Source organism: Pipra filicauda, unplaced genomic scaffold, assembly GCF_003945595.2.
Source record: "Pipra filicauda isolate LSUMZ 115617 unplaced genomic scaffold, ASM394559v2 scaffold84_size4826128_pilon, whole genome shotgun sequence".
NCBI lineage: Eukaryota > Metazoa > Chordata > Aves > Passeriformes > Pipridae > Pipra > Pipra filicauda.
In genome coordinates, this window is record NW_024105031.1 from 2617804 (window position 1) to 2632353 (window position 14550).

Below are 14550 nucleotides of genomic sequence, written 5' to 3' on the forward strand. Positions count from 1 at the left end.
ATGTTGTTTCAGAGAGCTTGAAAATCACAAAATGGTGAGGTTATTTCCCCTGCTCACATTTCTCTTACATTTGCCACAGTGGGCTTATGCAGTCCTAAAGGCTGGCAATGTGTGTACCAGATGGGCAGAAAGCCTGTCAGAAGTGATAATGAAAGTAATGGAGAAAATGGGATTCTTGTTCACCTGTGTGTTTATTTATAAGTATTTCCAAAATACTTGCAGTCATACCATCTAAATTAATATATCAGTTTTATTATTTATGAAGAAATATTCCAGTATTCTTCAGTCAGCAATCTCAACAGCAGCACTGGGAGAAACCTTTTATCAGAATTTCTGTTCAAAGGGATAATTTCTAGTACCCTACAGCTCTTTCTGTTCTGGTCTATTCACTTACAAAGTGAATTACTACCTATTTTCTCAATTGTTCACTGCCTACCCATCCACAGTCATTTATGCACAGCCTTTTGCATTCCATGGATTTTGCAGATTTTTATGGTTTTTATTGTGGCAGTCCCACAGTGCAGTGCCAGCAGTGGACTTGTGCAGTCAGCAGGTAGGTAAGTCTCCCAGATCATGTGTCTGCTTGCGGAAGAGGTTTCTTTCCATCCCTCCTTTCTTTGTCTCCAGACAGGAGCTTTCTCCATTAGTCATATTTATCCTTCTCCATCTTCCTGGTAAGGAAAAATTGTGTGGGCACAGAAGTGGAGTATTTTTAAGAGAAAAATGCACCCAGATCACATGAAAACAAGTCCTGCTCGTGCTCCATTAGTACAGTTGCTGGTTTCTAGCTCTGCAACAGTGAGGCTGGTGCACCTGGAAGCTGTTCCAATAATAGGTTTGACAGCGGGAGCTGCTTTGGAAAACTTCCAAGCCCATGGTCCTTTGCCACTGATATCTCCAGGCAAGGTGGAATGTGGCAAACGAAGCTGATTCCAACAGCGTGACACTGGCAAATTGACTTTGAACTGTTTAAGATGGAAATTCAACAGCAGGACCTGGTGTTTAGAAGCTGTTAGCCAGAGCTTCAGCTATTTTCAGGATTTTAATTGAAATGAAATGTATCTGTCATGGGGTAAGATCTTCTGAGGCACCATCTTTCATTTTCTTCCAAATTTCTATATATTTTTAGCTTTGTTTTTAGAGACAATAAATCAAATAAATGGATAATCCTACATCAATACAATAAAAGAGATATTTTGCCTCAAATTCACTAATCTTAGTAGAGTTTATAAATAAATATGGATTATAAATAAATATTGTTTATTTATAAATAATAAATAAACATATAAACTCCTAAAACTAGGGGGCAAGAAAGAGAAACAGAGTTATTCTAGTTTGGAAGAAGAGGATAAATAGTTGATTACAAATTCCTGTTTCTTACATTTCAGAAAAGCTACAGATACATAATGCTATCAAATACACATGTATATATATTTCATCCATCTTCAAATCTAAAGAGTATGAAAACCATAATTTTTCTTGCATTTAGAAATTGTGGGTCTCCTCAACAAATGCTAACTCTAGAATGGTAGAAATTTGGATGTTGGAAGAAAGTTCCTAGGTCATTGGTTATTCTGAATCTGAGTTGCAGCCCCTTTCAGTTTTGTCAGGGCTTGTTTTCTGTCTTGAGCAGGATGTTATGTACAGAAAGGCTGACATTCTTATTCATTTAATCCTTTACTAATAATCTGTTGGTTCTGTTTATATGTGCATAGCTTGGACAAGCATTGTAAGATGCCATTCCTCACTGTGTTGTTACTGAAAGCACACAGAGGAAGTAAGGATTCTACTAATGCCCAAAAATATGTGCCTTTGCAGGTGAATGCCTTCTAGCATTTTAATTTATTGCCAAATTTGTCTTGGTCTCATCCTAGCTGAACATTTTTATCTGTATTATAAAATTCCTTTCTTGTCTTTGATACTTTTTTTCAATCACAGCCCTCTGAACCAAATACTTTTTTTTTTGTGGTGTTGATACATAACCTGATTTAGCTTGGCTCCTAGGAGTCACAGTGGATATTTTGTTGACCTTTCTTTCACTTTTAATTTTTTCTTATTTTTTTCTCAGTCCCATTTCCCCCACCGCTTTCAGGGGGCTGTCACAGACGTACATTCACTAATGATTCTGCAGTGGCAGTTCTGTTTCAGGTTTTAAAACAGGTAATTATTCTTCTGAATTTACTTCTTTGAGCAGAAGAGGATGCATTGTACCTGAAATGTTTTAACTTTGATGGCACTACATTTGGAATGTAGACTTCTGTGATTACTCTTTGCATAATTCATTTGTGCCTACCCTGATGTCCTCTGATGTATTTTGAGGTATACAGTACTACCAGAGAGCAAAATTGGAAGGCAAGAGGTCAAAGTAATGATACAACAGAGGAGGAGAGAGATTTAAAACCAAAAAGTATGCTTCTGTAGGTTTTGTACTCCCCTTATCCTTCTTTAAGGTGGGTAACTACATCACAATTTACTGTTAATGTGACAGAGAATCTGTTAATGCTTTAAGGGTTCTAATCTAGAAAAGTACTGAAATAAGTATGTAACTATCAGTAAGTATGAGATCTGAGCAACTATACCTACTAGCACTACACAGTGAAATTAAGAGAAATTTTAAAGAATAGAAAAGAAAAAAGGGAGGAAAAACGTTCCTACTTAAGCTACCTCCTACCATCATGGTAAAGTAGTCTGAGTTAAAATGGTGGAGAAAAAACAGTGAACAGGAGTTAAAATGGTATAAAATAAAAACATGGCTCACGTTTACTGTGTATGCAGTCTAAGGGAACAAAATATATGTTTTTATAGGATTTATCTGAAAGTACTGCACTTAAAATGTTTAAAGTTTATGAGAGAATATTCAAAATAATAAAAAACAGGCAGTTGTAAAGATGTGAAGAACACAAAACATGAGTAAGGTATACCTGGAAATATATTAAGCATGGGGATACTTCAGTTAGCACAGGGACATAGAAATATTGGCAGGTAATAGTTCAGCACAGGGAATCGATACACAACCTCTTCTTCTGGAGGAATTAGTATCTGAAGGCAGTATCTGAACTTCTTTATGTCCTCCCTGAGTAGTACATTAATATTTGAAATAATTCCATTTTGTGCAAAAATTTTACAAGTACCAAAATTCTCAGTGGAAAAATGACAATATACATTCCACCCCTGACAGTGATGTGATTAATGAACTTTCGTCTAATCATTTTGTAGCCCCTTCCACATAGAAGAAACTTTCTCTAAACATCTGCAAAGCAAATGCCTTATGAAAACTCTCTTAAAAATTCCATCTTTTCATCGACAACAGTTTGGCTTCATGCTGAAGCCATGTCTAGAAGACTGACTAATATAGCCATATTGTTTCCATGTCCTCCCCATATGTGTGTCTCCAGCCATCTGTTGTCTCTTGGCTTACACTGTGAAGTCCTTTGGAGAAGCAGGATTTTTCTTTTTGTTTGTACAGCGCTCAGCAGAGCAAGTCCTTGATCCTGATGAGGATCATGAGTGATACAGTTAAATAATAGATAAATTAGTAAATAAAATAAATTAAAATTTTGGGTTAAGTTCTGCTGTATATAATTCATTGCTGAGAAACAGTGGTTTCTGGTTTAAATGTCAGCATATGCTGAAGATTATTCTGTGGCTGTCATAGAACATAAAAAAATTATGGGGGTGTCAACCAACATTCAGCTGTCAGAGATTTAAGATTATAAGGTTAAATCTTATATTTAATTCTTAGAGTAGAAAATTAAATAAATTCTCACAAAGTGGAAACAGTAACCACTGGTTTTTTATCAAGGGAAATTTGCATAAAATTTTGCATTAAAATTGCATAAAAAAGGCAATTTATGCCATGCATCTGAATCTTCTTTGACATGTAAAATGCTACCAACATCCGAAAGTGGTTTCTTCTAAAACTATATTTCCTCAGATCTTCACTTGTGTAGGTTGCCAAGTTCAAGTGCCCTTACCCATATCCACAAACCTTATTGCAGCTTGTAAAGCAATGAGCTGTAAAAGGATAGAATTACAATGTCAAAAATATAAAACTTTCTGTAATCTGTTCTTGAATGTGCTGACCACTTTCAGTTATTCGCAGCTGTTTTTCTGAAACAGTAAAATTTGATGAAAAACAGGGCATGGTAGAGGCATTGCTGATCTCATTATGAGCTCAGGAGAGAAGGAAGGATATAAAAAATTTATTTCCATAGCTGTCTTTGTAAAGGTGAGAAGATAGATGAAAGGAGAGGTAATAAAAAGGGAAGAACAGGCTTTGGACAAATGAAGAGTACAGAACCATATAGACTAGGGAGAAGAAATAGCAAAGAAATGGCAAATAATTAATCATGAAGGAATTAGTTTTCATGGCAAAAGAAAAAAGGAAATATAACAATGTAAGCAAAGTTCTGAATGGGGATAAGAAAAACGACAAATATGAGAAACATAAATGTAACTCAAGTTTTTTACATATTCAGTCTTGCGAAAACCAGGAAAATAGTTGGGAGATATGTATACGGAGGCACTCAGAGTCTTGCTTTGACTGAAGACATCAATTCTAGCCTGCTTTATGTTTTTTGTGAAATGTAAATCAGTGTGGCATCAAAAATAAACTGCTTCCTTTTCATTCTCATGTTCAATTCAAAATGTTATTGGTTATCAGCAAGGTTATCTACATCATCTGCAAGGTTGAAGGTGTGGGAAAGTATTTTGAAAACCCTGGGACTGAATTTTCAGAAAATATTGGTTTTCTGTGAGATTGTATATATCAGTTTGCACATCTTGCTCGCCCATGTGTGATGCAGTAATTTGTTTGATTTGCTGCTTGATTTGTTCTTCTTCTTCATAATGCAACTCCAAATATTAGAAAATATTGCGCTTATATGCTTCATAGAATATGTTGTTCAGTAAGCTGACATTGATTTTTTATTTTGGTTAGTTAGTGTATTTTGTGGTCAGCTGGTTAATTTCTGAGAGCTGTGCCTGAATGAGTTGGAATCATAGTTTGCATGTTTCTGGTGCTGTTTGTGTCAGATCAGCTGAAAGGTCGGTTTCTCAACAGAACACAGACCATGCTGGTTTTCTCTTGACTTATGTTTGGGCTGTTTGATGAATTTTTAGATGTCTGCTCATGCATGAGAGAGATCAAATCACCACTGCTATTTGTACACAAAAAAGTGATATCCAGACTACTCATTGTCTTAGCAGAGTGAAACACAGAAGTTTGCATTTAGAGGAGAGTACAATATATATTGTCTAGACAAGGATTGAGATTGTCTGCACAGTGACGACTCTAAATGAGTTTTTTCATCTAATGCTGCTAAGAATTTGACTTTAGAATACTGAAAAAAGTCCTTCTTTCTGAGGGCCTTTCTGATTTTGCTGCTTACCTTTACAGAACTATTTTAGAAAAGTACTATGAAAAGACTAGTCTTAGAAATGTTGATTAGAAGAGTCTTCTGCTCAAGCTGCTACTTGGAGCAGGACAATCACTAGCATCAGAACAGTTCAGTGACTTTAAATAGAAACTACCACTTCTATAAATAACCTCTTCCAGTGCCACACTGCTCTTCTAATGAAGAAAATTTTTCTAGTGACCAATTTGAACCTTCCAAGGGGCAGTTTTGGGCCACAGTTCCTTCTGTATCATCTGGGAAGAGCTTGATTACCTCATCTTTGTCACTCCATGTAGTTGCAGGCTCTCAGGAGATCCTCTTTGGGCTCTTTTTCACCAAAATAAAAAAGCCCAGCTCCCTCAGCATGTCCTCTATACCTGTAGCCTTCATAGTAGCCCTCCACTGAAATCTCTTCTGTTTTTCAGTGTCCTTCTTGAACTGCAGGCCAAAAGCAGTATTAAAGGTGAGGGCTCAAGAGCATGAAGCAGAGGGGTGACTTTGCTGGATCTGCTGACCACATTCCTTGTAATGTAGCTGGGTGCAACTGTTTACATTATTCATGATAAGAGAACTTTATTAGTTTGTAAACAGCTCAACAGCCACTGTAACCTCCATATCCTTTTCAGCAGAACTGAGAGATAGTAAGTTCCTTCCCCGTCTGCACTGGTGTGTTGGGTTTTTTTTCTCCTCAGGTGCAGAATTTTGCACTTACTGAAATTTCTGAAACGGGAACCTCAAAAAGGTTTCTCTTGCCTAGGCTTCAAGCGTCTCCTGGTGTTTGTGAATTGAGGTTCTACCAGTCAGCACAGCAACCAAACCTCCCAGTTTTGCATCATCTGAAAATCTACTGAGTGTACGTTCTGTCTCCTTATATGGGCTGTTGGTGAAGAGCAGTCCATTGTTACTCTGCTCATTTCCAAACACCAACTGGACATCAAGATATTGACTCTGTTCTTTAAGCTTGGGGTTCTGAACAATTTTCAGCCCATATACAATCCTTTCATTCAGCCCATACTTCATCATATTATAAATGATGATGCTTTTGGAAACAAGTGTCAGAAGCCTAACTAAAGTAAAAATACATGGCATTCACTTCTCTCCCTTCACCTGCATGCCCAGTCATTTCATCATAGCAGGCAACCAGATTGGTCAAGCATGATTTGCTCTTGGTAAATCCTTGTTGACTTTTGTTGATTATTGTCTTGTCCTTTACATATTGAAAATTGGTTCCAAGAGGACATGCTCCATGATTTTTCCAAGGACTAAGATGAGGCCAACCATTATATAGTTCCTTAGATACTCCTCCTCACTCTTCTTTAATATGTAGGTAAAATTAACCTTTCTGCAGTCATCAAGGATGTTCTGTAATATCAGTGGTTTTTCATAGATGATAGCCAGTGGTGTTGCAATCACATGGTCAGGTTTTTCAGCACCCATAGGAGTATCCCATGTGGTCCCATTGCCCTTGATTGCATACTGTTTCTTCAAGTATTCACCAACTTATGCCCCTCCCCTCCTCTCCCCCTCAGCTATTCCTCTCCCTCCCAAACTGTAGATGCAGAGGTCTGGGAGCAGAGTTGGCCTAAAAAGTGAGAGGCAAAAATTGTACTGAGTGCTGCAGCCTTTTCTGTATCATGTTGCTGTCTTGTCTCCCCTAGTAAGCAACAGACCTGCATTTTCTTTGAATCTCCTTTTGCTGCTCTGCACACTTGTAAAATTCCTTCTCATTACCCTTTAATGTCCCCCATTAATTTTAGCTCCAGCTGGGTTTTGTCCTTCCTAGTTTTGTTCATGTGCCCAAACAATGATTGTGTGCCTGTCCTTTGTTTCCTGTCATTGTTACCACACATGTGCTCTCCATTTCCACCATTTCCATCTCCATATGTGCTTTTCCCATTTTAGTTCATTAAAAATCTCCTTACTCAGCCAAGTAGACCTTCTGCATACCTTGTCTATATGTGCTGCTTCCTCATATATTTCTGGATTAGGTCCCTGTTCAGGGACAAAGTCCTTCCTGCTAGATTAGCAAATCTGTTCACAAATAGATTTTTCCCTCTCTTTGCCAGATAGACCTGTTCTTTAAGATGTCTGTCCTCATCAAACTAGGTGCCACAATCAAAATAGTTGAAACCCATCTAATGCCACCAGATATGTAGTCTCCCTGATACATCTGCTGCTATCCAGGCTTCTCCCTTTTGTCACAGGATTAAAGAGAAACAACACCATGTTTCCTATCCCCTTCACCATTAGGTGACCCCAAACAGTCTTTCACAACACCACAAACTGTGCCTCCATGCAAGCAAGAAACCTCCCTAGTTGATGAGTCAGGCTGGAAAAGAGTCACCAGCCACTGACTGTCACTCATCACTTTCTCTTGGTAGTGCTCTGATACAATGTCCAACCTCAATTCTTCATCTGAGGGAGCTTGTTCTTCCTCTCTGCACCACTGGTCAGCCTTTCTGCTGTCAGAAATCACAAGCTTCCAGTTTCCTCCTTCTCAGAAGTGTATGTCTTCTTCCCACTATGTCTTGCCTCAGTTGCACCATCTCTGTCTGTTGCATGAGGTTTTACACCTTGAAAGATCTTGTTAATCACCTGTTAACAACAGGTGCAATAAAAAACACCGGCCTCTTGCAACTCCTCACCTGTTGCTGCAGCAACTGCAATAGAACAAATCTCACTTCAGGGAGGTCACCCTCAGGGTCCTCTGCGCAGAGGTTGTCACAGCACTACTGATGACAGCAGAGGCAAGGGTTATGCCTTGTAGTAAGTCATCACCGTTTGGGTGTTGTCTTGTGCAAAAAGCCCAGTCTCTGATGCGTCAAGTGCCAAATTCACTGTCTTGCTTATTTGAATGTCCCACTGCCAGCACTTCTTGGTGCCCTTCCCAAGGATTCCAGATAAGTCAGGAACCCTAGGTACAGTCACTCAGCCTTGTGCAAGATTTCCCACTTGGCAGGAGACCTCTTGTGCTGTCTATGAGTCCCCGGCCACAATACTCTCCTCTCTGAATGTTAGGTCTGCTGAACACTTCTGCTCCCCAGGTTGGATCCTAGCGAGTGGGAAGAATGGTGGATGTAGTCTTTTACTCAGCACCAGTCTCACTTGCCAAAAGAAGAGGTACTGTTGTGCAATCAAGAAGGTCAGTTTCAGAATCTGCTTGGGTGGATTGAGCTGCCCAAAAATTTTAAGATCAATTTACTGCAGGCTCATTCATGAATAAGAAAAAACGTAGTCTGTGAAACATGGAAATATTTATTACTAGCAGTTAAATTTTCTTATTCACTTGTAGGAGATAAACTGGGGTTCAAGTACTTACTAATGATTTTAGAATTTGATTATGTTATTTTATGGTAGAATGCTCAAATATTGTCACGTTTCCCTATCTTACAGCTGCACTTGCAGTGCCAATGGCATTTGAAAGTTTATGGTAGATTATTTCTTGCAGTCACTAGCTGTATATACTAGAAAAAGGTCTTCTGGAGGAACATTGCTTGAATAGAAATGTCAATCCAAATATGCTTGTATAGGCTGTGACAGAACTGCAGGCTTTGAATGAGGTCACTCTTTCAGCAACTGTAAATTGACAAATAAAATCAATCCCTTTGAAGTGTAAGTGGTGAAAGTATGAGGTTGAAAAGAAAAAGGTGAGAGCATATAATATAAATAATTTGTGAAGAAAAAATGTTTAATATCTGTAGACTGTAGGTGTGAGGAAAAAGTCTGTAGGGAAAAAGTGATATTGCCACAGATATTACAAAATGCTGTGGTTACAATGCTTTTTATTCATTAATCTCTTTCGATATAGGATATGTTAGTGGGAAGTTTGCCTGGCTCTGACTTGTTTTCTGATGGAGGTTAAGATCACTTGTACCTTTAAATCAAGAATGATTCATTCTCTTAGTTCTTGCTGATAAGTTTTGGGGTTTTTTCATTTGAAAAGTAAATCACATTCTAATGCTTAGCGATCTCCATCAAAAAAGGGTATGATAGAACTGCACAGCTCCTAAGAAAAACAAGAGGCTAAAAAGTTACTTTGGCTTTATCTGAGTATCTTGAATTCAATTGCATACTTAAACAAAAACCTGATTAATACTGTTTGTGACTAAGCTTTGAAGGAATTTTTCCTAAGGTGTGAACTTTCTGCAGTATGGAATTCAAAGTCAAGACTGGATGGATTTTTAAACCAGCAAACAAAGGCGTTCAAAGATGAATTCTTAGCTGAGGTAGTTCCCATTGCTTAGACAGGGCATGTGGCTAGATATTAATGCTTCTCCTGGGCCTTAAAATCTTTGATGCATATTTTTTAAACGTAACTTAATAATTTAGAGTAACTGCCTTATAGTATGTGAGTTAAAAATAATTTTCACCTAAATATTATGTAAGATGATGTTTAAAAGTGCGGCTGGCTGTGCATAGGTTTTATACAGATAGAGATGACGTGTTATGAAAATAAGTGTGCCAAAATATATGTCAGTAATGCATCCTTGAGATGTGATACTAGGTTTCATGAAATATATGCCTTGAAGTAAAAAAAGGGTTCAAAGGAGTTGCTGTGGAAATTACTCTGGCAAAAACTAGAATTTTTCTCATTTGGTGAGTTTTTTCAGCCATTACTGTGGTACTGTGTTTGCACAAGCAAAAACAGGTTGCTGGTCTGTAAAAGAATTCTGAATCATTAACCTTTCTGAGGTCAAGGTAGACTATTCTATTTAACTCTTTAGAAGGAAAAAAAGTAGTATTAATAAACACTGAAATATTAAAAACCCTATTTCCATGAAATGACAAAATTTCCAAGAACAAAGGAATAGAAAAAGTTAAAACATGTCTAAGTATGTCAGGGGTTAACTTACTGCTTTTACTCTGCATTATAGAAAGTTGGGAGTGTTATATGCTAATAATCTCTTAATTGTAGGAGGAAGAGTTGGAGGCCCAGATTTCATTCCTGCAAGGACAGCTGAACGATTTGGAAGCCATGTGCAAATATTGTGCAAAAATGATGAACACACATCTTGGTAAGTGCAGTACCCTGTATTAACGTGTAAATCTTTGCAAAGGCTCTTTTTATGTTTGTATTAGAACTAAAATAATATTTATGTAGTAAAGTGCATATTATTTTATGAGCCATCATGAAGATTGAATTGATGTACTGAGTTGTTTCATCAGATGCAGCCAGCCGCTGTATCTTTATTCTGCTTTTAATCTTGGGAGTGTTATAGCCTCTGATGATGCTAAAAGAGGTAGAGGCGTTTTAGTACAGATGCCCTTTGATTTCTTGTATTGTAAGAGACTTGTTGGAGCTCACAGCATCTGAGCTTATAGATTTGAAGTCCATTTGCAATTCAGCATTCCCACAATGATAGTTGGTGTGTGCAGTGATAGTTGTATAAAATCCATATACTTTCATTAAATGTAACAGCTTCACAATCTACAGTCACCTTTGGTGTGTTGCTGTAGGCTGGCTAGTTTGGAATATTTTGCTCAGACCAGGAGAAATATTGTAAGATAAACATCAATACACTGGGAACAGAATCAGCAAATACGCCAGTCTAAAATTGTACTTACATATTTCCAAGACAAGTCAGGGAAAGTAAACAAAATGTTTCACTCAGTTCAAGTGTAAATATGTTTAAATAGGCTTTTATGAAAGTGGCATTTTTAAACTGTGTTGAACTAAACTCCAAAAGTTAGTATATTTAGTTATGTGAAAAAGTACCATTGTTAAGAAATCAGGGCACAACTATAATAATTTTAGGATTTATTTTTAGCCTGCAACATCTAAGCAAAATAAATTAAGGTTCAATATTTTTGTGGGTAGAACTAAGCATATGATATGTAAGTTTGCCAGGTCAGAATGTTCAGATGTGAAAGCCGTATTATATTTGTATTTTCTTTTATGTGGGTGTTTTACTAGACACTATTATAAGCCTAGGAAAAGCTAAAAATGTTGTGTTATTTGAAAGTTGTGAATCACAGCCTTGAAAAGCAAAGTCAACCTCTAACCCCAAGAGCTTTAGTCTGATGTATACCCTTCTGTAAGGGTACATGAGCAGTGATAAGATTAGATGCAAGCAAAGAGATAAATTATTAGCTACTGAAATGATGGGGAAAAGATTGCTGTGTCAAGAAGAAAAGCTGAAGTTTCTTTCCTTTAGGAAAGAAGACGAGGAGTGTTCAGCAAGGGTATCAGTTCTAGTACGAGCATAAGCATTTCACCAGCTACAGCTGCTCTAAAGATCAGAATAAACCCAGAGAAAGATACTTGAAGCAAGTCTGCCTTTCGACACTGGATTAATGAACTGAAAGCAAAAGATTTGTCATCATATCCAGGTGTTAAAATTCTTTTTCTCAAATATATTGGAAACAAAAACGTTTAGGGCCAGTAATCTCCCAGGAGCATTGTGGGTCAGCTTTTTACCCTCACAGGACAGGGAGAGCCATCCCTTATACAGCTTTGGCTGCGGGGTGTGCTGGGTTTATTGTGACACCCCTGCAGCACTCCCAGAGCCTTCCAGCCTAGTTTCTTCTAAGTCCAACTCCCTATACTTTTTCACAGTATTCCTGCATGTCTTGTCAACATCATGGGCTATTAACTTTGCAAATTTGTGTTACACTGATGTGTTTAAATCCTATAGAGATTAACAGTTATGCACCATAAACCGAACACAAGAGACAGAGATGTCACCAGCCTTCACAGCTTCTGTACTTGTAACAAACTGGTGAGGTTAGGTATCCCCAAATCAGCCAGCAGATGATCTACGTGAAGGCATGAAAAAAAACCTGCCAAGATTCTTGCTGATGTGCAGAATCCCTTCTGACCTGAAATATGTCCATCTGAGCAGCACGTGCCAGCAGGTTGTGCAAGAAAATGGATTCTCTATAGCATCACAGAACACCCTCTGAGGATTATCTCCGTGTTCATCCATTGCTCAGAGCTGCAGAGAAGGGCAGCAAAATAAAACTCAGAGCATATCTGGTCATTTCTGGGTTAAGGGAAAAGTTAGCGGGGGCTGCTACTGTACCTGATCTGATTCTCCTCCTCTCTCTCTATCTCTTACCCATAAAAATTGCTTTGTTTCAGAAACTGCAGAGCAGATGAGTTATATCACTGCTCCTGTAAACTCTCAGAACACTTAGCTTCAAGGATATTACTTCTTCCTGTAGGGCTGAATTTTTCTGACTTCATCACTCAGCTTTTGGATCTTGTAGCATTTTCGTTAGCAAAGTTGAAAATCTTCATTTAATTTACTTATATGCAGTGATTACTTATCTCTCAACACTGCCTTTGCTAAGTAGAACACTTTAGGTTTCATTTTGTATGGGTTCGTTTTTAGGCTTGGTCATTTTTATGGTCTTCCTTTGAATTCTTCAGGGTTTTCGTACACCTTTTGAAGTGGGTTAATCATATCAGGATATGCTATACCAGCACTGGCTCAGCACAGTGATTATTTAGCACAGGGAAGGTCATCTTTCTGCTCCTATGGCATTCCTCTTTTTGAACATTTTTATTGCATCATGTTAGTGCTCTTTGACACAGTGATAGGTTGAGGTGATAATACGTTATGACTTTTAAAATTTGGTGAATCACTGCTTTCTAAACAGAGGCGTTTATACTGTGGGTAAAATCAGGAAATGTTTATTTCCGTATTTGATTTAATTTGATATTAAAATTCACTTCTTGTCATTTGGCTTTTTAGCTGACTAATTCAGGTAACTCTGCAATGTGCTCTATTTTCTTCTACCATTCTAACTAGAGACGTAACCATCATACATTTAATAGTGGTCTAAATTGTTGATTAAAACATACTGATATATAAAATTTGAGGAGCCCTATGGAACTAAGTCCTTCAACAAAGTGTTAGACAACATTTTTAAGATTATTAATAAGTCAGTCAAGGATTCAGGCCTGCCTTTTAAATTTGATAAAAACCTCATGGGTTTTTTAGATTGACGTTGTAAACCTTTTTTTTCAGACTTTATTACTCAAGCAATACTCTTTTTCCTGTGTTGATGCATTATATTTGCAGGTGACTTTTTAACAACACAATATTAATTCAGGCTTATAAAAGTGCATATCCAGTGACTATTTGCCACAAAATTGTCACAATGTCAAACAATTACCGAATGTTCTTTTTGTGGTTTACAATGAGACAGTTTAGGATTTTTTGGCTCTCTTCTCAACTTCTTTCCCTTACAAGGGGGATCTGATGAAAATCAGGTGCAGTTACTTCATGACAGAGATGACATGTTGTAGTTGAGAAATTATCAAAATGACCACCTTGTCTATTCTGTTTTGAATCCCCAGTAATTTATAATTTTTATATCAAATCCAATTATACAAAGTATATTTTTATATGATGCCTTTTTAAAAAATAATGTTTAATTAAGAATTTCTCCTTTTGGCCCTATAATGATTCTATGTTTCTTTACCAAGAGCATTTTATTTCTATAGGTGTCAACAGATATATGCTAACTTACATTATGAGGGATAGAATGGCAATTTTATTTCGTTCATATATTCAAAGATGCTTTCATTAAATGTTTATCTCCTTCCATAAATTAACCACATAATGTACCACATGGCAACAACATAACTGCTTGTAATATCAGGGGATGTTACTGTGGGAATAAATGATGGTTCCGAAATATTGCCACTTAGGGCTATGTGTAGAAATTAAAATAGGTGTTTGCTTATAAATAAACAGAGGACAGCCATTCTGTGATCTTTGTCTCCTTCTTATCGCTCTGCATTAGAAGAGCTTTACTTTTCTTCTTTACCTTAACTGTTGGAGTACTGCTAGGGGGGAATTCCTTTTAACACCTCCAAGGACAAATGTTGAAATTATGGTATGTAAAATGGCCAGACAGGGAAGCAGATTTTACTGCTGTTCTCACCCTTTTTCACAAGCTTGTCATAGCTTTCAAAAAAAAAGAAAGAATCCTGTGTTCAATTTTTCCATTGTTGCAATGAAGATACATCCAAACTTGTAAACCTGTCCTGCGGCTTTGTTCACAATATAAATGCAGAATATTACTCAACCAGTAGTGAAAAAGTATAGTTGCCATAGCTATCACTACTCAAGCATCATCACAGATACGTTTTCTTGATGTTACTTTCTCACAAACAGTGGCCTTTTTCAGGAAACAGTGTTGT

General features: G+C 37.3%; 1 protein-coding gene across 1 annotated transcript in view; it reads left to right on the plus strand.

Moving 5' to 3' along the window:
• The window catches only part of TBC1D5 (TBC1 domain family member 5), a 319386-nt gene that overhangs the window by 284003 nt on the left and 20833 nt on the right, over positions 1 to 14550 (plus strand). The window contains exons 18-19 of the mRNA XM_039390635.1: positions 9529 to 9622; positions 10312 to 10411. Of these exons, the coding sequence (XP_039246569.1) occupies positions 9529 to 9622; positions 10312 to 10411 (194 nt within the window). The remainder of the gene's footprint in view (positions 1 to 9528; positions 9623 to 10311; positions 10412 to 14550) is intronic.